Here is a 26870-nt window from a genome sequence, read left to right as displayed (position 1 = left end):
TGTATTGAGTCTATTTCGGGCAATTAATACATTCTTCTTCCATTTATCCTGAGATTCCCAGCTTGGAACTTCTGCATTTCATACCTTTTGTGTAGAGCGTGAGGAATGGGAAACCTGTCTTGTGTGACGGTATTGGTAGGACAAAAGCTCTAGATCAGTGTGTGCTTACAATAAAATATACATGGCATACTTCCCAACAAACTAAAAGTTCTTCTCTCCTTGCTACATTCTGAAATTCTGGGTTTGAAAGTGTGTTTCTTAAATGGCCGAACTTTTGAAACAAGTTTGGTTTTTTTTTCAAAATGTTGTAGAAATTAAGCATACCCATTATCTTAAGTTATTCTCTTCAGTTTTTAGTTTTACAAACAAAAATACCAAAATGATTCGTAGAATTCTTCAGGGCTTAGTACAAGTAAAGGTGTGCATTTTTATGAAAATACTATTAATTTTGAAGCTTTTTTAGTTTTCAAATTTCATTATATATCCCACTGTTATTCCCTTCACATCAGTGTCCACAGACAACAAAGGCTAAAACAGTTTCCTTTTTGGCACGTCTTCCTTTTAAGCACAGATAGAAATGAATCGTGAGGCTCAGTGATTTTGTCTTGTGAGAAGCAGTAGCACGCAGTCCACTTTCTTAGCTATTTCTTAGTGACTTAAATTTAAAAGCAATACTCTGTTATTAAAATTCAATTAATCTGTCATTTTTGAGGGTTATAATAATGAGAGAGGAAACAAAAAAGTCTTACCTAGGAGTTGTGACTAAAAAAAGGAATAAAAAATTATTCTGAGTAAACAATACCTCTCATCTTTCAGTTGAACAAACCTAGAAGCATCCTCTTTTCCAAAAATAGTCTTCAATCCACTCCAGAGCCTCTCCCAGAATAACAGGAATTTCACTGCTATAGTCAGTTATGTAGTGGTAGTATTTTCGATAATACAAATATACATCAAAAAGAACAAGGACAAAAGTTTCTGAAGTCATAAACCTTTTTCCACTGGTTATGTGAAGGACAGATGATTTTATTGTCTAGTTTGAAGTTGTTGGGGTTTTTTTGTTGATTGGTTTTTAAAAATATATCTAAAGAAATAAAAATAAAAAGCAAACCTCTAACCTGCGATACTTTAGAGAGAATGAGTTTTGTTACATCTTTCAGTCATACCCATATACCAAAATAAACAAAGTTTATTAGTAGTAGTATTATTAATTCTGTAAGTTTTACAGGAGCTAAAGCTATGTGTCTAGCATGCTGGCTAAATTATGAGTTTGATAAAACAATAATATTTTTACCTTTAGATGTCAGTGTTTTGCTTTCTATTGTGTAGCTTCTCATGGGGTGAAAACGTGTGGGTTTAGGGTGGGTAAGTTCTTCAGATAGACTGTCAGTGTTCACAATGTTGCCTACTTCTGCTTTACCTTAAGAGTCAATATGCAACTTTGAACCAGGAAAATTGAAACTAAAGGAGCCCCAGCACCAAGTATTCTACTGTTGTTGGACATTTTGTAAAAGTAAAAAAGACAGAAGTGGAGAGGAAGAGAAGTATTGCAGTGAAGACAAGGGAGATACTACATGCAAGCTTCCACTAGATTTGTACTGTCACTGGAGTCTGACTATGCACTTCAATTGCATGAAACCAATGATGTGAGGTTTTAAAGAGCTGTTTTGTTTTTAGGTCACATTGGAATGCTTCAAGCTACTCAAATGACTCAAGAAGTTACAATCAGAGATTTGGAATCAGAAAAATCTAGACTAAAGGAAAAATTGTCCCAACTGGAAGAGGAAAGAAACTTATTACAAAGCAAAACACAGAGTCTGGATGAGCGACAAAGGCAGCAAATTCTGGCATTGGAGAAGGTTAAACAGCTTATTGGCTTTAGCTGAATAAAAACAAAAGACATAGAATTCTCAGGGAAAAAAAAGATTATGTTTTAATTTTTGTTTGGTGTGACTGGACTAGGACCAGTATGTTTCAAGTATGTCTCATGTAGCAACATTGATTAATGTAGAGTGTAAAGTGAGATTAGAGGGAAGTTCAGACTGCTTTGGACATCTTTTAACAATTTCATTTGATTTATGACCTGGTGTGTGTATGCCTAGTATCTAATGTGTCTCAGGAAGGACAAATGTGAAATGGCTAAAGAACAGTTTTAAAAACCATTTGCTGCAAATGCACTGAACATGTTTGAAAGTACTGTACTGAAATTCTCTATAGGCTTGATACCTGATTGTTGTTTTCCCAGATTAAATAGAGGAAAAAGTAGATTTTTAGTAAGGATATATTGCTTTGCATGGATCTGTTGAAACTACCTTTTTGGTTATGGAATTATGTAGTCAGTGCTTCATGTTTGCTTAGTTTGTTTTATATGGAAGTTAATTTTTTGTAGATTTATCCCATCAGTAATATTTTTGTATTTTTTTTTTCTGCTGTTCAAATTTTTTTACTACCTAATAGATTTTCTTTTTTCCTGTATTTTATAGAAAGTGAATGAAGCAAGGGAAACACAACGTGAATATTATGAGAAGGAGCTGGTAAAATTGCAAGCAAGATTGGAAGGAGAGGCTGCACAGTTAAAGGAGGCTCACTCAAAGACCTTAGAAGAGCTGGCATGGAAACACCATACTGCAATTGAGGCTGCACACAGTAATGCTAATAAGGATAAGAAGAAACTGCAGATGGTAGGTTTGTGTTTTCTTAGTAATCAAACATATTACAAAAATCAAATGTCACAGTTTGAATCTTGTATTGCATGGTTTTGTTTTATGGCAAGTTAATTTGGAATTACCTACAGGTCTGCTGGGTCTCTCTGAAGAAACTTAGCTTTCATTTAAATAACAAATATCTTGAAAAAAATAGCACTTGTATTGTTATTTGTCTGCATACAGAAGAGAAATTCTCAAATTATACAACTATCTGTTCAAGTATAGTAGTTGTTTCTTCCTGGGACTTGTGACCCATATTCAGAAGGGTTGGTATATCAATCAAGATCAGTTCTTCTGAAGAAGATAAAAGATTATTATAACATTTATTTAGAATTTTCACAAACAGTCCAGAAAGACAAAATGGTACTATATTAGGACTTGGCTATGGGTGTACTCAGAAGATGACAACAGCAGTTTCTAACTTACATCATAAAATTGTGCTCACTGTACAGGATTCTTTTACTGGAATCCTGAAACTGAAAGGCCTTTTTTTGTTTCACAAAATTGGCCTTTTTTTGTTGGGAGGAGAGGATCATTTGTGAATTATTTCCTTATCTGATTGTCTGTACCTTATACACAAATTTTGCCTTACACAGGAAATACAGGATAAAGATTAATTGTTTGATTCAAGGCTTTGTTATGCTCCTCTGATGTACTCACAGGAAACATACCAAGCAACACAGCTGTAGTTAGTGATGTGCACCTCAGGCTGAGGTTGAGTTTGTTTTTGTAAATTGTTTTACTAGTGTGTTGCTTCTTAGTTTTATTTTTGATAAATCACAATTTTTTTTTATGTTATGCAGTAATTGAAGTTGTTCTTCGAGATATATGTATATTTGATCTTTCAAGTTTACTTTCTTTGTACCTTTAAACATGCCTGTTATTAAGACAATGCCTCTTAGGGGTTTTTGGGTATATTTTTCTTTTATTTCAGTACAATGTGGGGTTCTTTTTATTTTCTTTTGTTTTGTTTGTTACTAAAATAAAGTAGAGAATAAAACAAAGGATATAATAAAATATTTTTTCTTAAATAATTAAATTAGTTGAAGTAAGGAATACTTCTGTAAATGTGAGAACTCTGAAATTATTTTAACAAAGGAAAACTAAGTATGAAATGATGTTAGGATCAAGATCTGGGTAAATCTTAATCAGATTTCACTGTCTCCTCTGTCAAACCTGTCTAATGTTGTGGTGTTTGAGTAATCCAAGGAAGAAAACAGGCTTAAATGCAGAGAAGAATTGAATTTAGTATAAGGAAGAAGCATGGTTACCAGAAGCCTTGGGATAGAGGACATGAAGATTTATTAGGACTGGAAGCCTGGGAAATGCATCTGGTGTGTGCAAAGTTCTGAAAAAAATAGAACAGAAGAGAATTCTACAGGATTAGAGTAGGACTCAAGAAATAGCTTAACTATTTCTTTTTGCTTCAATTCTTCCATCTATAAAATGAGCTGTAAAAATGGCATCAAGAGGATTAGGAAAAGAAGAGTCGCTCATAATTTTGCAGTACTGCACAGCTGTACTGACAAGTATCATCAAAGAACTATTTATTCTGTTATCAGAATAGGGTCTAAATAGCACTAGTGGAATTTAACAGACAGCAGATTTCAGCATGAACAAGATAAATTGATCCAAGTTTCATTGAGCAAGGACCATTTGTCCCACAGGGAGACTGATCTGGGACCAGTGAGAATAACAGGCACTTATTGGGTTACATTGTTTAGCAGAGTTAGTGACAGTGTAACCCTCTGATTTGTCACTCTGTCCAACTTACATTGTGAAGGAAGAGATTGTGCGAGCAGTTTACACAGACATTATTTATTGCCTACCTCATACCCTAACGTAGTGCTAGAACTAACAAGCTACTATGCTTAATGTGCTTACACCCCTCACAAAACACTTGAAGAGTCTCTGGTTTTGGGTGAGGAAGGCTCAGCATCTCTTGCTTCTTGGAGTCAGGTGGATAACACTGCGATTCTGTCATGCAGCTCCCCGTTTTTCTCTAGAGTTTTATGTCTTTTTAGGACTGTTTTTTCTTCTTTAATACTTGAGTGCTCTCTCTCTCTCCCCCTGTCTCTGCAATCTTATCAATATCTGCAGTTATACTTTTTGTTTCAGGTTGTCTCTGTTCTATATATTTTCATAGCTGTTTTCTGAGGTATTACTGATTTCTCAGAAATCCGAGCCCAGGGTTGCACAGAGGCACTGAATCAATGCTAAACCTTGCATTACAGCTGAGCCCCTAGGAAGGAGTTAATTAAGGAGCCTCTGTAGCTGCACAGGAAACCTTGAAGTCCTGTATGACATGACTCTGGAGCACATTGCTTGGCAACCTTAATTTTCTTCAATAAAACATGTTGGTATAATAAATTATGTAGTATATTCCACTGAAATATGTGATGAAGTTCTTAATTTTAACATATTTCCTTTAAAGAATTTTGTGAAAGAAATTGTTCTTCTGAAAATGTATTCTGAATATTAATAAAGCTGAAGTGTAAATTTATAGTTTTCCTTGAAAAAGAAAAAGATTTCTAACATATATATACAACATAGGCTCACATAAGACAAATATAATTCATTCAACAGTTACTTTCAAAATTTGGCTATTACACCACAAAGACTGAATGAAAACAGAGGTGTTACTTGATTCTTTCCATGTAGTTAAACTTGAAAACTAATTATTGATTTCTTTTGGTTTTATGTAAATTTTGTAGATGTGGTGTAGGTGGTTTTTTTTTAATCATAACAGCCTGAAAAACTTCACAGAGCTCATTCTGGATTTTAAGATTTACTATTTTCTGTGGGGGTTATGTGTAGGAAACAGATGGCTAAAGGCTGAAGGACATGCATATTATCAGTGTAATTTTATAAAAAGTGAAACCTTCTGTCAACTCAAATTGAAAAACTGGAAGTGAATATAGTTTTAATGATTTTGATAATTAATTGAGAAGTAATTGAGAGGAAAGTTGTGTTTGTCTCTATTTTGTGATTAATAAGGGATGTTACATTATAAAATAAATGGGAAAATTAAGACATTCATCATAAAAGGAAATAAATATTCATATTTTAAGAGTTTAAGGAAAGGGTGATTCTTGGTTGAGATAAAGAACATTTATGCCAGTAAGAATCATTTTCATGTGGGACATTTCTACTTTGCAATGACTGTATGGCAAGTATTTAATATTTCTTCCATCCTTCTTATCTCTGAAGGAATTGGAGCAGCAGTTTGAGAAGGAGAAACTACATTTGGAGGATGACAAGAATCAGCTCCGACAACAGCTGGAAAACATGAAGGAAGAGCTGACAACAAAACTGACTTCTGCCAATCAGGAGGCAAGGGTTAACTTAGTTGTTTCAGCTGTGTGTCCTTTGTGCTAGACCACGTTTCATCAACAGTGATCTTGTGCTGAGAGTCCAGGACAGCGGTAGGACTATGCTGTTCAGTCTGTTTAGTGCCTTATTTCTGTTTAAAGTGGAGTATTCTTCAAAGATGATGAATTATTTGACTGCTGCTGAGCGTTGATTTTCTTTTCCTTTACAAAATTAACAAAGTGGGAGATGGAGCTTTGTTGATGTAAACAGCTTTTCATTTTTAACTCTGCTTATATTCTGATTAGATACCCAGACCTCTACGCAAAATATCAAGAGACAGAGAGAAAATTAACAGTATTTAAACCCATATTTAGTTACAATTAACATATTGGAAATTCTGGTCAGCTACCTGACATGAAAATGTTCTTCATATATTTTCATCAAAAGATAACATGAAATACTTACAGTAAGACCCAAATTATTTGCAATGTTTTGTTATATGCAGTGTTAAATGTATCATATTTCAAGACGGTTTTAATAGTTTGAGTTTGAAATTATTACCTTTTCATAGTATAATATGTTTATACTAGACATACATTCTACTGATATCAAAAACATTAATCCGTTCTTTGCTGGAACTTTCGCCTTGTTTCAAGAAAATTATTCATCAGCTTCATTGTTCAGCAAGGCCCTACATAGGATTTCAGTGTGTGTTTTAGGACAGACTTAAGCATGAATTTAAGTACTGTTTTGCAGCAACATTTTTCATTACTATTTTCTATACAGTGCAAGTTCTGGAGAGAGCAGGTGTCTGATTCTGGTGGCTTGCAAATTGCACAAATGCTAAACTAGCTTAAGAACAAAACTGCTTGTTTTTAATGTAATTAGTGGGCAAGACTGCCCTTTTGAAAGTATAGATTAACATACTGAAGTATAGCTTTATGTGTTAATGTATATTGCGATATTAATAGTATATTAATTTACATGATAATGTGTTAAATTATTGCCATCATGGCTAGGCTTCGCAAACAAAGATTTGGGAAGGGCTCTACCTACATTTGCCGCAAGCACTCTGGTGGCTAAAAAGGCCAATGCCAGATAGACAGGTCCAGTTGCAAAAGGCACAGCAGAAAGACTCCTTAGGTGGTATCGACAAGACACGGTTCTTCTGCATTGTCTTTTCTCCTCAAGGGTGATCCTGCGTGCTTTCTCAAAGGAATCATCAGTGTTATAGATGGTGTGTCTCCAGACCTTCCGATTAGAGGCCAGAGTAGACCAGTTATGTTGATCAATATGGCCAAGGCTGAGATGTTGTTTCGGGGAGTCCTTGTATCTTCTCTTTGGGGCTCCTCTCTTGCGGCAGCCGGTGGCAAGTTCACCATAAAGCAAGATCTTAGGGAGGCGGTGGTCCTTCATCCTTGAGACGTGTCCTGCCCAATTAGTATCTACTTCCAGAGTAGTACCTACCAGGTAGATAGGTATGACAGAGATTATATAATAGCAGAGCAGCTGAATCTCCCATCTTTGGAGTTCAGCAGCACTGCTGATGAATCACTCATGAGTACCAGTTAAACAGGAGACTGTGCTTCCTTCTGATGGTCGTGTCTGCCTTTGCCAGTGCATCCAAGCTTAGAAAGCTGCAACTGAAGCTGGAACTGCTCCTGCTCTTTTAACATTATGCTTATCTGTGTTCAAATTGATGAAAATATGGTATATTAGTTATTTATGATAACAAAATCAAACACAAGTTTATTTTTCATTTTAATATTAAAGAAAGTTTAGTTATTTCTTTTTAGCTGTAACTTCTCTGTTGTATGCTATTTTTTCTTGTTGCTGAATTAGATCTGAGGAGAGGACTGTTGTCATTCTATTGTCATTCAACACCGTAGGCTTAAATTTAGTTGTTCTTTCTCAGCTTCTCTTGGATTCCTGAGCAATAAACTTGCTCTTTCCTTAAAGGAAATAACTTCAAATGTTTTAAGAATGAATTTTCGTTACCTAACTGCTATGAAGTACAGGCTTGAAAAATTCATCAGCACACTGAAATAAGAAAACAGAGGCATGCTAAGGAATAGAAGATTAACATAAACTAAAATAGTGAATTAGGGCCAGCTGCTATTTAGTATTTGAGTTAATATACATTCTTATGCCAGAATAAATATAATATAGTGTATATTGCATATTGAAAGAATGAGAGAAAATGTACAGGCAATAAATTTGCAGTGGTCTGTAAATCCACTCCATGTGCTATGGAGGAGATATGTTTCATTTCATTATATGTTTATGTTGAGCACATGAAAGAAGTGCCTCACTTGTAACCACAGCTTACCCTTAGATCTCTATTGACAACAGACAGCAGTTTCTCAATGCCTTCACTGACCTGGAAGAAGCTTCGCTAGGATGTGTCTGGCACATCATTAGCTTAGCTCTTATGTTTCTACTGTTGCATCCTTTTTTTGGTTTGTTTAAAGTTACAGAAGTCATTTAACAGTAGGCATGTACTTATTACTTTCTGTGGATGTTAGCTTAGTTCTGGCTTCCCTGCTGAGAAAGCTGCTTTTGAACCCATGCCATCCTCTTTTCTTTTTGACAGACTATTTGGTGGCAATTATCTTGGCTAAAGGACAAGGAAGATTCAAGCCTCATTAGGCTTGCTCCTAGAACTAAGCTATTTAAGAACAGTGTAATCTTAAATACTTGACAGAGATTTTTTTAAGAGTTCAGGTTAAGTCAAGATAGTGGCTTTCTCACATATATATTAGGATGAGGCTGGCTGTTTGCTCTATAGGTTTGTTTCCTTTCACTGTAGACCAGCCAAGACCTTTTAGAAAGATGCTTTGTTTGTATCACTTGACAGAGCGATCTAAGGACTTGCTGTCTCCATGCAGAGGATTTCTGATTATATTGCTAAGGATCATTTTAAACAGCCTCCAGCATTGCTTTGTTAACAGCAGAATATATCTTTAGCCCTATGAGTGGCATTCCTGGATGCTCCCCTAGCCTACAGGACTGCTGTTCAAGTTTCATGCAAGTGGTTTGCTATTACCAGATATGTAGGCAGTGGTACACTTCCAGGATATCAATACAGTTTTGAGGACAATTCTTCATGTAGGCATCCTCTGTCACATAGTAGTGCTTATTAGGGAATTACTAGTTGTTTGAATGTAATGCAAAGGAGCACAGAGGCAAGTGTTCAAGTTTACATTAGTTCTTCTCTGAGATCTGTCATGCCAAAAAAATTTTGGATTCCTTTCTGAGAGGAAAGGAGGAGTCCCTGTTTTTAGACATTCCATGGTTGCCTACAGAGGGAGAGAGTTCTGGGAGGGAGGGGTGGTGCCCCTGGGTATATTATAAAGAGTATTTGCATATCATTATTCTAACAAACAGAAAGAGTGGTTGTAACTCTTACCTGTTCATGCCTGCAAACCAAAGCAGGGACACTTGTGCCATTGTGAATGAAATTCATCTCAACATACAAAGGCAATGGCATAGACTACTGCTTCTGCAAAAACTTCAGTTCCAATTAGCTGCTGTTCTTTGGTTCCTCCTGACTCCTGTTATTCTGTTTTTCCAGCCTACATACTTAAAATTTTTTATCTCTCCTGTAGCTGGTGAACAATGTTCAATCTCTAATATTTTTATCTGAAACAAAGAAGTATAGTATCATCATTTTACGGATGGGGACCTGAAGCACAAGCAGGCAGAAAAGAGGTGTTACGTGGCAGTTAAGGAAATTACCACATTATACTCTACAGGTATTAGATTGAGCTTTAACTAGGCTAATTTATGGACAGGTAGCGATCTGAAAACAGAGAAACTTATACCTTAACACAAGTTAATTTATGTATTATATTAGAGTTTATGTATTTTGAAATAGTTCTCATTAATTTGTATAAAACATGCTTTCTCACAGTAAAGTTAGAGGCAATTTCAGATCTTTTATGTAACCTTGCAAAGTGCATCAAACACACATTGGATATAATTTTTTTTTACTTGTAGAAATCCTTTAATTGTCTTTGATTTTCTAATATTACAGGAATTTGTTTTTAAGTATGGAAATGTTAAGTGACATTAAAGGAGAACAGGCTGTGCAACTAAAAAATTTGCTTAGGTCAGAATTAGAAAATACTGGAAGAAAATGAAACCAGGTTGGCTTGGCTGCCGTTAGTAATAATTATGGAAATGACAGCTTTCTTTGTTTTATGATAGGTGTGTCGTCTGCAAGACCTAGTACGAAAAAGTGAGCAAGGCCTTGGGACTGCAGAAGGACATATCTCCAGTCTTCAAGAAGCTCAGGAAATACTACAGAAAGAACTAGAATTAACTAGAGCAAGACTGCGAGAGACCACGGATTCCTTGTACAGTGTTGAGGTAACCGTAATGTTGGAGAATAAGTTGTGCAAAGCACAGTCACAGTGATTTTGGTCTTGTTTTTAAAATGACAAGAAGTATTATGGTGTACACGTTATTGAAGGAACCTCATGTGACTTCATTAAGAGAGATTTCTATATCTAGCAGAAAAGAAAAAAAACCCTGAAAAGTAGGATGGGTTGTTTGGGGGTTTTTCTCCTTTTTTTTTGGTTGGTTGTTTGGTTGATTGTTTTGGGGTGGATTTTTTTTTTGTTGTCAAAACATTTTTAGTATTTTAACAGGTAGTGCTGCATCTTTCTGTGGTTAATATAAATAGTAGCTGTGGCAAAATATGTTCAGAGGCTGGATAGAATTTCACGAGAATGTAAAAACTGTATGTGTTACAATGTTGCTATTCCAGACAGTTCATGTCTTGCTGCAAAATAAGATCCAGAGCTTACTAGTGCTAGAATTCACTAAAACATATTTAATGTTTTCCTTGAGTAATGGGCGCAGTCTTTGTTTTAGTCTCAAATTTAGAATTTCAGTAGAGACTTGAGGATACTTTAAAGATATATGATATCTTGAAAGATAGCAGACTGTCACCTAGAAAATGTGACCACTTTGAACCATTGAAGCAGTTAATCTGTCTAGGCACAAATGTATTGTCATTTTAATTGGCTTAGTTGAAACTAGAACAGTCAGTTAGTCTGTCAATAACTCATTGACTGTAATACTAAGTAAACATTTCCTTTTTCTTTCCTCAGTTAATAATGTACATTTTACAAGATCACAGAAATGTTTGGAGTAGCAAATGTTAAAAAAAAAAAATTTCACTGAACCTGTTTTCTTATTTTCATAACAAAACCAGCTGGAAACAGGATATTGGTATATTTTTTTAATTTCTTTCAGCTATGGTCATTGGGTTTGCACCATATTACAATTTATAACTTTCTTTGTATTTTTTTGTAATTTCTGTAAGTGTCCTTATGAACTAGTATTGCTCTCTTCACCTATTAAAATATTTCAATAGTTTCAATAGCAGGTTACTAGCACTAACATTTATCTTAACAGATTTTAAAATATATAAAAATGCTACATTTTAAAAAGTCTTAATTAAATTTAGAGAGCCATGTTTGTGTCTCATGTATGAAGCAAGCACTGCTGAAGAAAATTCATGTAAGGCTTTCTAGGTAGTACCTAATACTATTCTAGTATGGTAAAATTTGATCAGAAATTGATAGGAATTTTAAAGATAGTGTTTTCTGTGTTCAGACTGTGAAACCTTGTTTCTAGCAGGTTTGTCCAATCAAGAAACAGAAATAAGTTATATGAACTTTGTATCAAATACAGATAGCTCAAGCTTTGAAATTCAAATACTGAATGTTTGATGCTTTAAAAATTTTAAAAAACAATCAAAGCCTTCTTGACAAGGACCCAAGCAACCTACTCTAGTTCTGGAGTTTGTCCTGCAGTGGAACAGGATTTAATGACCTTTTGAGGTTCTTTGCAACATAAATTGTTCTGTGGTTCAATGTAATGGTATTTGAAAAGGCTACTTGAAGAATGACCTATTGGAAAATTGCTTTTTATAGTAATGTAGACTTCTGTTTCACAAGTATGAAATATCAGCAGATGTTTGGGCATTAATTGTGCATAATTAGGAATTATACACTGAAGAAGTTGTAGTTCAAATTTTATGAGTCAGTTGTAACTGTTATTTTTATTATAAATATATTCATTTAAGGCTTAAAATATGTTTTTGCTGCTGATCAGTCTCTATTGTAAAGTTTGTGTTTGCAGGGGGAACTAGATCAGGAGAGACAACAGCACGAGGCAATGATTGCTGCCATGAGAGAAGAGGAAAAGTTCAAAGTTGACAGAATGGCACGTGACTTGGAAATAAAATGGACAGAAAATCTTCGGCGAGTATTTTTTTTCCTCTTTTATTCTTTAATAACAAATGAGCTATGTATTGTATGCAAATGTACTTTCAAATGAGATGTAAAGCAAAGGTTTCTGCTATTATCTAAGATTTTTTCCAATTACTACTGAAATCTTAATTCCTTTTCACTTCTTGCACAAGGTCCACTGCATTGTAGTTATTTGACCTTTGTTTTTAGACAGGAATGTAATAAGCTTCGTGAAGAGCTGAGGCTGCAGCATGAAGAGGATAAGAAGGCCGCCATGACTCAGCTGTTGCAGCTGAAAGAACGTGAAAAAAATGCAGCAAGAGATGGATGGCAAAAAAAGGTTGAAGATCTTTTAGACCAGGTAACTATGGTGTCTTTGAGAATTGAAAAGCCATTACAATTTAGTTGCAGGTGGTTTATTCCTAATTAACTGCATTGAATTGGTTGTGATATCTGACTTTGAAAAGAAATTTCTTAGCATAGTGCTTTTTAACCTAATCTTTATAAAATATTTTAAATAATATATGAATATAATTTAATTATATGAATGTTCTTCTTTACATTAACTGTGAGTAAAACTTTTTACAGTTTTGAGGGGAGATGTGGGAGGATGTTGACAATCTCACATCTTCACAAGATTTTTTTGATTCCGTTTGCTCACCTGTTCTGCTGTTAAATATCTACCAATGCTAAGTGGTTGGACTTAGAGTTATCCCTTATCTTTACAAAAAGAATAATTTCCTATCTGTACAAGTCACTGTACAAGAATAACACTGTACAAGTCACTGAAAAATCAAAATGTCTGGGATATTTTGGGATAATTTTGTATAAATATTGAGGTTTTTTGTTGGCAACTCATATTTATAATCTCAGTTACATTAGATAACTCAAAGAAAATACTTGCTTTGTACTTTTTCCAAACCATAAATTCTATAGAACTGGTTTTATTGACTCCAGTTTGAAGGAATAGCTGATAATGAACAAATATGTTTTAAAGAAGAGAAACAGATTTTGCAACTCATTAAATGACTTTGATTTCAGGGTGTTATTGGGGAACGGTTTTTAATTTGCTGTCTAATTTGAAAAGTTTAATAACTGAACACCCATTTGATTATACAGCCTCTTATAGGAGCATATAACAATATATTTTGCTGACAGGAGAATTTAAGCTTGTGAAATCTTGTGGTTTAGACTCATAAAAGCTGGAGGTTTTCAAAGTTCTTTTACAACATGAACATAATAAGATTTGGACTCACTTGATTTTAAGTATCAAGTTACACAAGCCTTAACCTTCATTTACTTTTTTTACTTCTACCTATAAGTAACATTTCTGTAGTTTTGACATATGTTTTAAAAACTTTACAGGCTCTTTAAATAATCTCTTTCAGGACTTAATTATACTCAGAGTGAGGTTTTTCTTTAAATTTAGGCAGAACCTTCTCTGTATCAGCTCATGATCATTGTCTCTCATTGTCCTGTTGTACAGCACTGTAACAAGGCTGGATGCACTTTCTCTATAACCACCTCATAGGTACTGGAAAGCTGTTAAGTCCCACGAAACCTTCTCTTCTTTAGACTGAACAGTTTCCTCAGAAGGATATATGTTCCAGTCCCAGCCATCTTGATGGTAGCTCTCCACTGAACATGATCAAGTTTATCAATATGTGTCTTGCACCAAAGACTAATGAAATGGAGGAGGAAACAGAATATGCCCTCCAGGTGATATGCAATAAGTGCCAAGTCGGAGGGACTGATCCCTTTCCTTCAAATTACTGATCCCTTTCCCTCAAATTACAGCCCAGAGTGCTGCTGGCATTCATTGCTGCCAGGCCACGCTGCTGATTCACATTTAGCCTACCATCAACTAGGTTGTGTGAAGCACATCTGTAACCCAGTATAGACCGGTGCAGGAGTTCAGTCCATCCCATGTGAAGGACTTTGCACTTGTCCTTGTTGAATTCTGTGAGGTTCCCATCAGCCCGTACCTATAACCTTTATAGGTCCCTCTGGATGGCAGCCCTGTCTTTCAGTATATTGTGTCCCCTCCACTGTGTCATTCTCCACCTTCTACTCTTCCCCGTTTGGTGTCATCCATAAACTTCATTAGGATACTATCTATCTCCTCTTCCAGATACTAAAGGAGATACTGAAATGAGCAGGTCCTGGAGAAGATGTCTTAGAAACTCTACACTGAACTAGAACAGCCTGAGATACTAAAGTAGGGCTGTAAAATTGCGTATTTGTTACACCCAGCCCTGGTTTTCATTCGTGGGAAGATGCATTTAAAACCCATTTGAAAGGCATGAAGCCCATGTAAAAATTAGGAAGAGTGGAGGGATCCAGCTCTTCATTCTGCAGTTCAGATTTTTACACCTGAAATAGTGGTCTGGTCTATACTGGTAGTATTATACAATGATTTTTCAAAATAATACAAGACCAGAGTCTCTGCTAAATCATTTGTAAACTCCTGCCTTGACAGCAGATGTGGCCTATGTGCATTCTTTATGTTGAGAAAGTGTCTAGAGCTTCAACATTTAGTTGCATAAATGCTGTTCAGAAAGACTGAATTCAGAAATAAAATGCTCATCAATATGGGTACTTAATTTTCTATTATGTATTGATGCATCTCCGATTTGATTTAAAAACAAGCTACAAAGTGTATGGCCTAACTTGAAGTACAGGAATGGTTATGTAATTGAAGTGTTGAAAAAGCAAGTTTAAATATAGTTCCTTAAACTGTAGAAAAATACAACATAGAGTATGCCCACCTTGGAATGCTGCTGACTGGTGCTGGAAAAACTGAATGAAGAGACAGCTATAAATGTTAACAATTAAAAAATCCCAAACAGTTCAGTCAAAACACTTCATGCCCATAAAGTGTACTAAGCTGGTTTGGGGTTTTTTAATTATATTATACTAATCTATAAATTTATGCCACTTCTGTTTGTTGCACGCTTGATGCATAAAGCTAGGTAATAGTTTTACCAGTAATGCTAAGTGGTGCCTCACAGAATGCACGTAGGATTATTGTTATTCTAACAGTATAGCTTTGTTATGAGTAAAATAATTTTCTTGAGATAAAATGCTATTCAGCTGATTAAGTGCTTAAATACATCACTTACCATCTACAGTTAAATGTGGTTGGTAGTTTAACTAGATCAGTGTCTGGAGACCAAGTGTGTAGTTCTTATCACTGATATGAGATATTATTCTAGAAGACAAAAAAAGAAAGTGCTTTTCCTTCTTTTCCCCTGTAAATGGCACCAAGTACTTCTACATCAATCCATGAGAGACTTTCATCATGAAATATGCAGTGAATTCGGATGTGCTTCCTCGTTTTCATTCCTCTTATCTGTATAGTGGGGTTTTAACACTTTTCTTAAAAACGTTTTACTGCTGAGAGAGCTTCAGCCATGGACAAAATAGGAGGAATTTTCTTTTTTTTAAAGCATGAGCATGTTCTCTCTTTTGCCTGTGTGTCTTATGGAATGTTCAGTTCTGAGCACTGAAATATACAGTTTAAGACCTGTATTCTTCTTATCTGTTTCTTCTTGTGATAAATATTTCTTCCTGTAAACTGAATCAACTATCTTCATTGTGTATGGGCTTTTCTAAATTTGAACAAATATTGATTCTCTCATCTTCCTTTCTTTTCAGTAACACATTACAGTAAATTAAATGTTTTTGACAGCATTTTTTCCCATATGTAGCTTTTCCATTCTTATGTAGATTCATACAGGACCAAGCATTAGTGGGACATTCTTTCTAAACTTGGCCAACTTTTCACAGTGGAAGTTACGTCTTCTATTAATGGAAATATCAGAAGTAGTACAGTGACAATTGACAAAAGTATACTACATATGCTTTGGTAGCTTTTGTTTATTTTTCCTACTTTTTTGCAAAATATGTTCAAGTTTCCCATTCAGTTTCTTTTTGTGATGGTGTGTTCCTTTTTAAACTGTCAAAGTAAATAGGAGGAAGTTTGACATACCAAAATATAAATACTTCCTTCTGATGTAGACATTGTTCAAATTCTAGTTTTCGGAAAAGTTCAAACTCAGTCTTAAAATGCTGGCCTTAAAATCCTGAGTATACTCTTGTTCATGAAGTGAAGTGCTGAGAAAAGTCACTGAACTCCTGCGCACACCTGTAAATGACTGTTGATCAGCCTTCAGCCAGAGGCAGTTACTGCTCTGTCTTTACTTGCCCATGTGGAGGTGCTAATTGTAGAACTGATGTGCATCCACATCAGCAGAATCAGGAAATGCTCCTTTCTTTCCCCAGCACAAGGATTACTGGCCTGTTCCATAGCCTGGGCAATCCTTGCGTGAGAAGACTTGCTCTCAAATGGGTGCTGGAAATTTCTACAAGAAATAACATGTATACACCCTTTATCAGTTTCCTGAAGAAGGGAGATAAACTTTCAGCACAGAATCCTTTTACTCAACTTCCTTGCACTTGATATTGTCCTGAACACATTTGTCTGTCAGAAACAGAGTGGAGGTAAATTTCAAGTAACTCCCTCTAATTCACTTCCGCAGGTCTTGTATTCAAGAATACTTGTAAGGTTACCATGACATCTAGTGGATGGTAAGGGATTTTGGGCAAGATATAAAAAGCAATTAAAAATCTAAAATGCTGAAATCCAAAAGAATAAAAAGAAACATCATAGCAAAGAGGCAGAAAAGAACAGAGGGCACCTGGAATGCAGTTCAGGATAAGGTTTTATGCCCTTCTTTCATCTGTAGATACCTGTTTTTCCAAAGGAGCACGCTGTCTTTGACTCTTGAAAACTTTGACAAGTTACTACAGCTCTCAAAACTGTGGTCTTAATGGGACTGTTCTGCAACTCATGCGGCCTCACAGAGAATCAGTGGACATTTGGGAGTTTCTTCCTAGATCCAATGTCTGTGTGCATCCTGCCACTCACCACTGATTTAGAAGAATGGTACTCCTGTATTCTAAGTGGGAAACCTATGCTTTAAGCAAGTCAGAAATTACCGTATGTGAGCATGTGGATAATCACACAGTCCAGAGTCGCTGCAGTCCTGAGGGCCAGCTATTGAGGGTGCTCTGCCCGGTTTCATCACTGTCTTCTTCTCAATAGGGAATCCCCCTTGTTCTGGCCTCCCTATTCTATACAGAGATTAGTTGGTGCATTTTTCTGTCCACATTGGTCACTGTAGTTTTATCTGAAGCTTGAATGATAACAAATGCCTGACATTCAGCTGTTTGTTATGAGCCTGTAGTTTTGATGAGCCCATTCAGCCCACACTGCGCCTTTGTCATTATTTTACTCTTTGTTTAAAAGATTCTGAATATAACAGAGGAAATTCATTAAAGACCATTTACAATTAAGAGCTGCTCAGCAATACAGACAAACAAAAGCAACAGAACAAATCAGTGCTTTCAAAGTATTTTCAGTAGGATATAGTGGGAATCCTAACAAATGTGAGTTTGTTGCTCTGTTATATAATAAATGTTTACTGGACTTCTTTTTCATCTCTCTTTTGATTTCTTCTTGATTTTATTTTTTTCTCCCATGGTATTGTGTTTAATTGAATTTAAAAATTTATGTAGGCTATGTTTGAAGTTGATATCTTCATATTCAAAGAAACTTGTCTATCTGATCCCAAACTTCTAATTGAAATTTAATGTCACCAGTTTTCCTTTGGCAGTAAATCTGGAGGAGATGGAAAGACTGTTGTAATTCTATATGTCAATGGATGAAAAGAACATTAAATTCTTAGTACTGTATGTAATAAATGATGCATGAGTAAAGAGTTTAATTTGATATTTGGAAGTTTACACTTCCAAAACTGGAAAACAGAAATCTAAGTCAGATTTAACAGTAATACAATCCCCCAAACAAAATTTTAATCCTATATCTGTATATGTTTTTCTGTTAAATGTAAGATAAAGACACTGGTAAGAATCTAGTTTTAAAACATTATCCTTAGCCTCTTTGCTCCATACATGCTCAAGTAGCTTTTGCTTTTGGTTCAAAACCTATAAAAACAGCACACCTTGGAAGGAACAAGAGAGAACTTACCAGGTGGGGCAAAATTTGTTTGAGATTCAGCAGATGAATGAAATTCTAGATTAAGGGCAATGATACCTCTGTAATCCAGGAAGAATTAGTCAAGGTGTGTATATAATCTTTAAGATCCTGACAGCTTTATGACAAATAAATGAACTGAAGCTCTAGTATCATTCCAAAACCTTTAAAAATTATCAGGAGGTTCAAATGGTCCTGTTTTTCCCCGATCATTAAACCTGCAGTTTGTCAGATTAAAAGCATGTATTCCAAAATCCACATGGATACAAACATGCAAAACACCTAGGCCAACCCAAGCCATCCTATGATTTTGCCTAGATGTTTGACAGATTCCTACAGCTGGAAAAGAGAAGAGCTCCATCTTTTTAAAACAACAAGATAAGCTCCCCACCCTATGATATCCAGGAGACAGCACCTTCCCTCATGGTTGCTACAAAACCAGGAGGAAATCAGGACCAATTAGATCCCAGAGATTGTCACACATTTCAGAATGGCCTATATATACTTCATTTTCCTCATCAGAAAACTGTTGGGTTTTGAGATAGAGAAAGTGCTCTAAATTCTGCTTTTTCTTACCAGTCATAGGGGACAAAATTTGATGTAGCTCTTCAATTTCTAGCGTGTCACAAGCCTCGAGCCAAGTACAAAATGTTATAGTAGGAAACAGCTGCTTTCCAAATCTCTGTGGAGTCATCTGTCGTGTAAGCACTGCACAGCCAGAGACTGCACATCTGCTGACAAATCAGTCTTTCTCTTCAAACGAAAGACGTATCTCGAGGGAGAGTTTTAGGGTTCTTGTTGTCATTATTAGCTGGATAAAATGGACTTAAACCAAAGGTTGCTTCAGCTTCTTTGCTAGGCACCTCAGAAACTAGTTTCTTTTACTGACATCTGATGGAGGCACATAGGGTTTCTTTTTCAGAAAGGCAAGCAGCATCTGTGGGAGGTCATTCTTAAAGTGAAGCAAAGACTGTGTAGCAATCTAAATCTTCTTTGATAAAACAGATAAAGTAGGACCTTTCGAAGTTAAGGTCTCAGGTTTTATGCAAGAATTCCATTTTGCCAGCAGTATTTCGAAAATTTAGTAAACTGTAAAGCAAAATTGGATTGTGACACAATTTGACATTGATATTGTCAGTAAGGAAAAAGTGTTACATAATTGATGTTTGGGTGATATGAAGACTGATGCTGAAACTCAGTGTCAAGCCTCTCTAATCCAGTTTAAAGTAATTTTTAGCCCAGAGAAACAATCAAATTAGAGAACTTCTGTGCATTCAATAGGTTGGTGTCCTGCAGAAAGCAGGGTAACTGGTGCGGTAAATGTCCTCCTCGAGAAAAATGACACTGTTTCATCACCAAGTATGGGCCCTGTGACAGTTTCCCCTGTGATGGAAAACAAGCAACTGTTCATTACAATAAGCAAACCCAAACCTTGAATAGTTTCAAATCTCTAAATCCATGCTTTGCTGCAGCAAGATGGGCCCAACTAAGTTGAAAATTCAACTCTTTCATGAGAAATGTTGAAAAAGAGGCTGGAATACCAATCTTGTCCCATGTGTTGTGTGCAAGGTCTTTCGGTCCTGCTGAGTAGCCTGCAATGATCAGTGAGTTCTAAAGACGCTGCATATGAAGGTGCAGATTGTACTCTCTGCTGCATCTCTCTCTGCTGTTCCTCTGGATCATGATGAAGTTCTCTTAGTTACACCTGCGGCTTATGTGTGCATATGCTGAAGGTGTAGAAGATAGTACTTCTGTAAACTGAGACCGCAAAATCAAGTAAAGTCAGGTTAGCTAATACATACATACCACATAGTGATGTGTTTTCAGGAGTTCCTGTACTTCCAAGAAGCAAATTAATTCACTTGTACACCCCATATCTACAAAGTCTGATTTCGAAGAGAGGTGAGCAAGGGTTTCTTATACCACAGTAACATCACAAATCAAACCTTGAATTCCAGCCTGTAGGAATAGAGTGATAGTTAAACCCACCTTCTCCCTTGTTTTTTTTCTCATCACTTTCCCCATCATAGAAATACAGACAGTAATAATTATGCCTGCATTCTTTTTGGTTTTTAACACTTTTTCTCCAGAACATGGACCTTGTTGTGGAAATACTCATAAGGTTGTTTTGAATTTTTATGGAATTTGTTAATAATACTGAAACCAGCGTTATTTTGGAGTTCTGCATTCTGATTGTGTCCTGCATACTTTTCAATATGGAGCTGCATCTGATTATATTGCTACATATTTGGCTGGAATCAGCCCCCATACCAGTTGACAAGCCTATATAATTCTATAGTCCTATTCTATTGTGTATGGTTATTAGGAAAATGATTTACTATCTAATAAAGGATGAAAATAATAAGTTCTGGTCTGGTTTAGTAATAATCCTAGTGAATTCATGTTTGATTTCAGTGATCAAACAACACTGTTTTTGAAATAAAGTAGGTTAGTTTTAATCTTTTCAAATATCCTTCAATAATATTGTACAAGCACACATTTTTATCAAAATCTCATTTGATAATAGATTGAATACCATTAAAAATTTCTCTTAAGTATTATTTCTGTACAGGAGCATTTATTGCCCAGGTTTGTTATCAAAGATCTTTATTCCATTGCTGTGTGGACTGCAAATCATCTTATTTTCATACTTGAAGATTTTCTTGTTTGACTTCTAAGTCATCTTTTCCAGTCTTTTTACCAGACTGATGTTTAGCCAGCTGCCCTATAATTAAATGCTTTTGAATAGTGATATACTTAGACTTCCAGATTGGTCAAGTACTTGTGTATTTCAGGTTTAGTTAAAAATAAATAAGCTGTATTTACTGTGTATTCAGCATTGCTGTGTGTCTTTTTAGAATATGTAGGAATGCAAAATATATAAGTTCAACTTTATTAAAATATAACTTTTTTTGGTCTTTGCATGGACTTCCTTTTTGCCAATAAGATCTGAGCAGTTAGTAGTTAATGTTTTTTGGACAAGATATTTACTGATCTCATTTCACAGTCAGGAAATGTGGGTTGCGGAAAGATTGCTTCGAGTGATGTAGCCTAAAAAATCTGTGACAAATTTATCTGGAAAGTTTTAGTGCAGAACCTTCACCAAGAGTTCATTTTAATTCTCTAGAAAACTTTTAAATTTGGTGAAATCACATGTATTAAAATGGTTATTCCATGTTAGTACTTTTAATTGTAAGATCAGTTCGACAGCAAAGCAAGACAAGTTTCTTTCTTGGTGAAAGAAATCTGTTATTCTACAAGTGGCAGAGGGCAACTGTCTTAAATGGCCTTTTTTATAATAGAGTAGAACTCAGAATACAGCTTTCTAAAAGTATTTTTACTTGGAACTTCTCTTCAGTGTAGAACAATATGAACCCTTCTGCTTCAGTTGTAAAATCTAAATACTCCTTAGTTGTACCGCAGTGCTGCCTAGATATGTCCACCAATATTAAGTCCAAAATGTTCCATAGACTTTACATTTATTTTGCAAGAGATTATTCCTGCTTGTAACAGCACCAAACAGATGGGAAAGGAAGCACAGCAAAATTAGACTGATTTGTTCAGACTGACACTGTCAAAATCCTGTGTTGGAATCAGAGCTGTTAGATGCCAGTCTGTTGTCTTGTCTGCTGGTGTATGATGCCTCCTAGTGTTATGCTCTTGCATAGAAAATTATCGCTTATAACTCTCTTACTATTTTAATGAGCTCATTTTGGATATTTCACAATAATGTATTTTTGTGTTGTGCCTTTTTGTAGATTCATGAGGATGAATTATAATTTCTTTTTGTATTTTGACAAAGTATTAGATAATAGTTCCCACCTGTATGCTTCTAGGCTGGTATCAAAATACCTGCTGTCTCCTGGAGAAAGCCATGTTCTTGACTGACCTATCCCAAAAGGGGAAAGTGGTCAGGCTGGCTTTGAAATTGCTCTCACTTAATTTCTGATGACTGTTTTATGCATATGTGTTTGCTTATCCACGTGATTAATATGTAAAAACACGCAGGCATATATATATATATATATATATATATAAATGAATCATAGAATCAACCAGGTTGGAAAAGCCCTCCGAGATCATCAAGTCCAACCCTTGATCCAACACTGCTGTGGTTACTAGACTAAGTGCCACATCCAGTCTCATCTTAAAAACCTCCAGGGACGGTGAAATGATGTATGTTATTAGTACGATCAATAATATTTCATAGAGCATGTACTTGGTGATATGTTGGGGTTTTTTTGCTTTCTGTTAGTAATCAACACTAGTGTAAGTGGTACATTAAGTCATTTTATTGCTGGAGACTTGCAAGAAGAGTCTTTTATGTACCCATCTCATTCTGAATTTCAAGAAAAATAAAAGTACTTTAATAGAAATGTCTTCATTGCTGACTAATTTTCTGCTCTTTAGCAGTGAAATTTGTTCTTTAATATGATGTGTTTGATATGCTTGTGATATTTCAGAGACACAGCTGATTGTTGATTGTGCCCTAATTTTTCTGATAGGAATGCAAATTGGTATACTTAATGATTTCTGCCAAAAATTATTTGTCATAAAGGAGAAGAGAAAACAAGTGGATAACTTCAAGTGTTCAGCTGTGTAATATGTGACTATATAGTAACATTATGTGAAAGAGATAATGCTATTCTGTGTGTCCAAAACATAACATGGGAAACCACATCATTCTGTTCTGTGTTCAGTAGCTTATCTACTGAGTCAAAGCAATGTATTCATTTTTTTTTCCAGATGGTTTTCAACTTATTTTTCTCTGATCAAGTTATAATTAATGTTCTATGTTTACCCTTCCTACCTTATCCCTTTTTCTTTTACTTAGTTGATTTCTGAATGTTTCCCTTTATTCCTGTGATCTTTTCTTCATAGCGGCACTGTCTCGGTGAAGCTTTGCATAAATCTATCAGCAATGTAAGTGATTTGCACTTACAGCTTGTGAACAGGGCATGCTTGCACTAATCAACCTGCCTATCCTGTAATATTGCTTTGGAGCTTTAGCCCATGAAATGGGAAACATGGTAATATTTGAGAGGAGAACGTGTGCCACTAGTTACGAAAAGCTTGTGTACTGCATCCATTCATCTGTGTAACTGTATATGTATCATTGGGCATCAAACACTGTGTACGTGCTCATAACATAAGCAGCATTTTTATGTCATTGTTAACGCAAGCAAGCTTGTGGGCAGCGCAAACGTGTATTGCAAGAGCTTTCTACAAAGCATGAGATTGATGCTGTATTATAATTTGCAGTTTTGCAGTGCAAGTCTTAATTGTAGCCAAAATATTCTTTCTTTCTATTTTATTTTTAAAATTCTCACTATTGTTTTTAATGCACTGAAAACCATGGGTAAAAGTATTGGAAGTTCAGAGAGTAGCGGTGAGAGCTGTTTTCTTTTGAATCCTCAAAACAGGGGTGTATAGAAGGATTGGTACAAAGACATGCAAAGGAAGGCACTAATGTTCTCAAAAGTTTTCTCTTAAGGATATGTGTATGTACTGAATAATCAAACTAATGTTGAAAATTATATGGTCTTCTAAAAAGACTCAGATTTTTAATTTTTTTTTTTACTTTTGAACAACAAAAAAATTATTAGATGGGTAGACTTATCTGACTTGCTTGTTAGAATCATTTAATCCTCATTGTCCTTTATTTTCTGTGTAGTCTGTTGATGCAAATAGGACATCTCCAGACATTGACTCATTTCAGGTTGTGGTTTTGCAGTCATTTTAATCTGATGGAAGTATGAACTGCTCTTGCGTATTCCTGGTCTCTTCTAAGATGGCTTCCTGGCCAGATGTCAGACTACTCTTGGTCATCTCAATTAAAATATTTTCTGCATTTACAAGAAGGAAATTAAAAGAAAATTGTTTTACCTTCGGCCCATGCTCAAAATGTTTATAAATGGTATACTAAGAATTATCAGAGTTTGGAGCAGGAACTTAAATGAGAGAGAGATTTAACTTCAAGCCAAAAATACATTTTTTTTCATGTAATCTTAAAAATTTGGCTAAGTTACCATGGTTGACTCCATTTGAATATTATCATGAAAGGCTTGTTAGAGTGTGGTGATTAAATGGCCTGAGGTTCTGCAGGACCGAGCAGGAGTTCCCCTAGACTTGTACTTCCTGGTGTGGCTGTGGTGAATGGGCCAGGACAATCGTGAGAAACTTGAGGGACATGAGAAACATGGTGAAAAAGACAAGTAAGAGTGGGCATAGCATTCGTCTAGTGAATGTGTCTCAGTGTTCCTGCTAAAGGCACTTGGAGGAGGAGGAACAGGATGTGAGTGAAAATTGTGGAATTTCCTTCAGATGAGATTTTTAAACCGTAATTTGTGTATAAATTTCCCACTTAGTGCAATAAATTGAACTGGATAATCTCTTAAGCCTATCCTAAGTGCAGATTCCTACGATACTAAAAATGGAGTTAGAAAGAAGAAAATGAGAAAAGGAGGGGAGGAGGAGGGGAAGAGATACTGGAGTATGGGATAGATGAAAGACAAGGAATAGAGGTTCTAGAACCAAGTTGCAGTTGTGGTCTCAGGGAAACAAACAAAAAAAATCCGAACAAACCCGAGAGTTTACGGATGGTGGTTAAATAAGAACAGAAGTAACCTAAAGAAGCATAAGTTGTCTAAAAGTACAGGGGAAAAACAGACCTCCAGACAGGGTCTGCGTTTTGCTAGGTGTAGTCTGGAAGAGAACCAGGAAATAAAGGCAAGGCTTACAGATGAAGAGAAGGACCCAGGTAGGTGTGAACTCTCAGAAAGGTGGGGAAAGAGAGAAGGGCCCAACAGTGAATGTGGAATGAATTAGAGTAGATGGAAGTTGAGGTAATATAGATTATTTTTTCTTGGAGAAGGAAGACAATAGCACATTGCATGACTAGAAGATGATGCATATATGAAAATTCAAAGCTGGCCATGCTGGCAGTTGCATGGTGCAAACTCACCACATCAGAGGAGTAAGTTTCTAGGGGTAAAGAGAAAAAAATACAGTATGTGGTTGAGTTGTTATTTTTTGAAATGCTGTCTGTGGTGATTTGTCTGACTAGCCTGGCAACCTTGGCCATGGTTGCTGAAAGAGATCAGCCAAGAGCTTCTGGGGCTTCTGAGGAAACTAAAATTCTGCTATACAAAGAAGGGAGGAAGGTTTTGTATTGATAAATATCTAGTTGAAAAAGAGGTATTAAATAGAGTGTTACCACAGTGAACAAAGATTCTCAGTGGAGTTAAACAGATGTGCGGCATATTTTCTTTTGCAGGTTGTTGATAAGTAAGGTGGGAAACTTTGCAGCTTATATAAGGTTATTCAGGGTGGGAAAAGCACTGAAGAATTATAGAATGGCTGTAAAAAGACAAGGGACTTGGCAATAAAATGGAAGATGAAATTCAGTGTAGATAAATGCAAAGTGACACACAAGGGAAAACAAATTGTAACTTCTTGTGTAAAATTATGAGCCTTACCTTGACCTGTTACAACTAGAAAGTAGGTTTGGGGACTACAGTATATAATTCTGTAAAAACATCACCTCAGTGCTTTTTTGTTCTTCTTGTTTTACTGCTAATTTTTATTTGTGTAGCTTTTTTGTTTCAAATCTGCTTCAGCTGTGTCCTTCTGAAAAAAACTAAACTCGTGTTTGACAACAATGTTTATGCTGCAAGTTGTACTTGGTATGCTGCTATCAATTTTTCGTTAAGTGGTGGGTACTAATGTTCTCTAATGCAATAAATTGATGTGCAATGTCGTTATTAATTTGTCATAATTAGTTTTACGATATGCTGAATCAAATGACACTATCAGACTTTAATTTATAATTCCCTATTATGTAATGCTCTGAGGCTTGAAAAGTATCCTTACTGATTCAAATTCTTTGTCACGGGGCAATTTTATTTTCCTTCCTTTGAGTCACTGTAGCAAAATTCTCTTTTGGTTAAATCTTGTTTCCAGAATTGGAGAATATCTCTCCTGTGTTTAGCTCTAAAGGGAATACAAGTTTAGTACTTTCAGTCTGAAAAGATGGTATCTGATGTGCAGAACAAAGTATAATATTATTATAAAAATAAAATTAGGTTTTTCGAAGGAATACAGTGTTCTATATTACTTGGATGAAAAACATCATTTGTAAAATCAGGTATTTCTAAGAAAATGAGTTATTTGTGATTCAGAATGCTTAGATCTTAGATCTTGAAAGCAAGCATAAAAATCACTCTCATAGTCTTACTGAGCTAACAAAGAAGTGTTACTTTTTATTTGTGATCCAGAATGTTATGATACCATTTCTTTCTAAATGAGAAAAGTACCAGTAAGATAGGACCATAATATATGAGATTACCTCAGCTGGTTAGAGCCTGGTGCTAATAACACCAAGGTTGTGGGTCCAATATCCCTATGGGCCATTCACCTAAAACTTGGACTCGATGATCCTTGTGGGTCCCTTCCAACTCAGAATATTCTGTGATATATCTGTGATAAAGGATACAAAAATCCATCAGTGTAGATGTCACAGGCTGTCCTCACCTA

General features: G+C 35.6%; 1 protein-coding gene across 6 annotated transcripts in view; it reads left to right on the top strand.

Annotated features, from left to right (window-relative positions):
• The window catches only part of FAM184A (family with sequence similarity 184 member A), a 77744-nt gene that overhangs the window by 34234 nt on the left and 16640 nt on the right, over positions 1-26870 (top strand). For 3 of the 6 annotated variants that reach the window (XM_017828093.1, XM_017828078.1, XM_017828102.1), the window contains exons 4-10: positions 1675-1856; positions 2481-2678; positions 5913-6035; positions 10224-10385; positions 12168-12289; positions 12488-12638; positions 23217-23258. In XM_017828093.1, the coding sequence (XP_017683582.1) occupies positions 1675-1856; positions 2481-2678; positions 5913-6035; positions 10224-10385; positions 12168-12289; positions 12488-12638; positions 23217-23258 (980 nt within the window). The remainder of the gene's footprint in view (positions 1-1674; positions 1857-2480; positions 2679-5912; positions 6036-10223; positions 10386-12167; positions 12290-12487; positions 12639-23216; positions 23259-26870) is intronic. The other 3 variants (XM_017828123.1, XM_017828113.1, XM_017828086.1) reach the window with 1 other exon arrangement.

The sequence above is a fragment of the Lepidothrix coronata genome, unplaced genomic scaffold (genome assembly GCF_001604755.1).
Source record: "Lepidothrix coronata isolate B3197 unplaced genomic scaffold, Lepidothrix_coronata-1.0 Scaffold5, whole genome shotgun sequence".
NCBI classification, from domain to species: Eukaryota; Metazoa; Chordata; class Aves; order Passeriformes; family Pipridae; genus Lepidothrix; species Lepidothrix coronata.
Note: the sequence above shows the minus strand (reverse complement) of the source record. Positions and strands in the feature narration are given on the sequence as shown.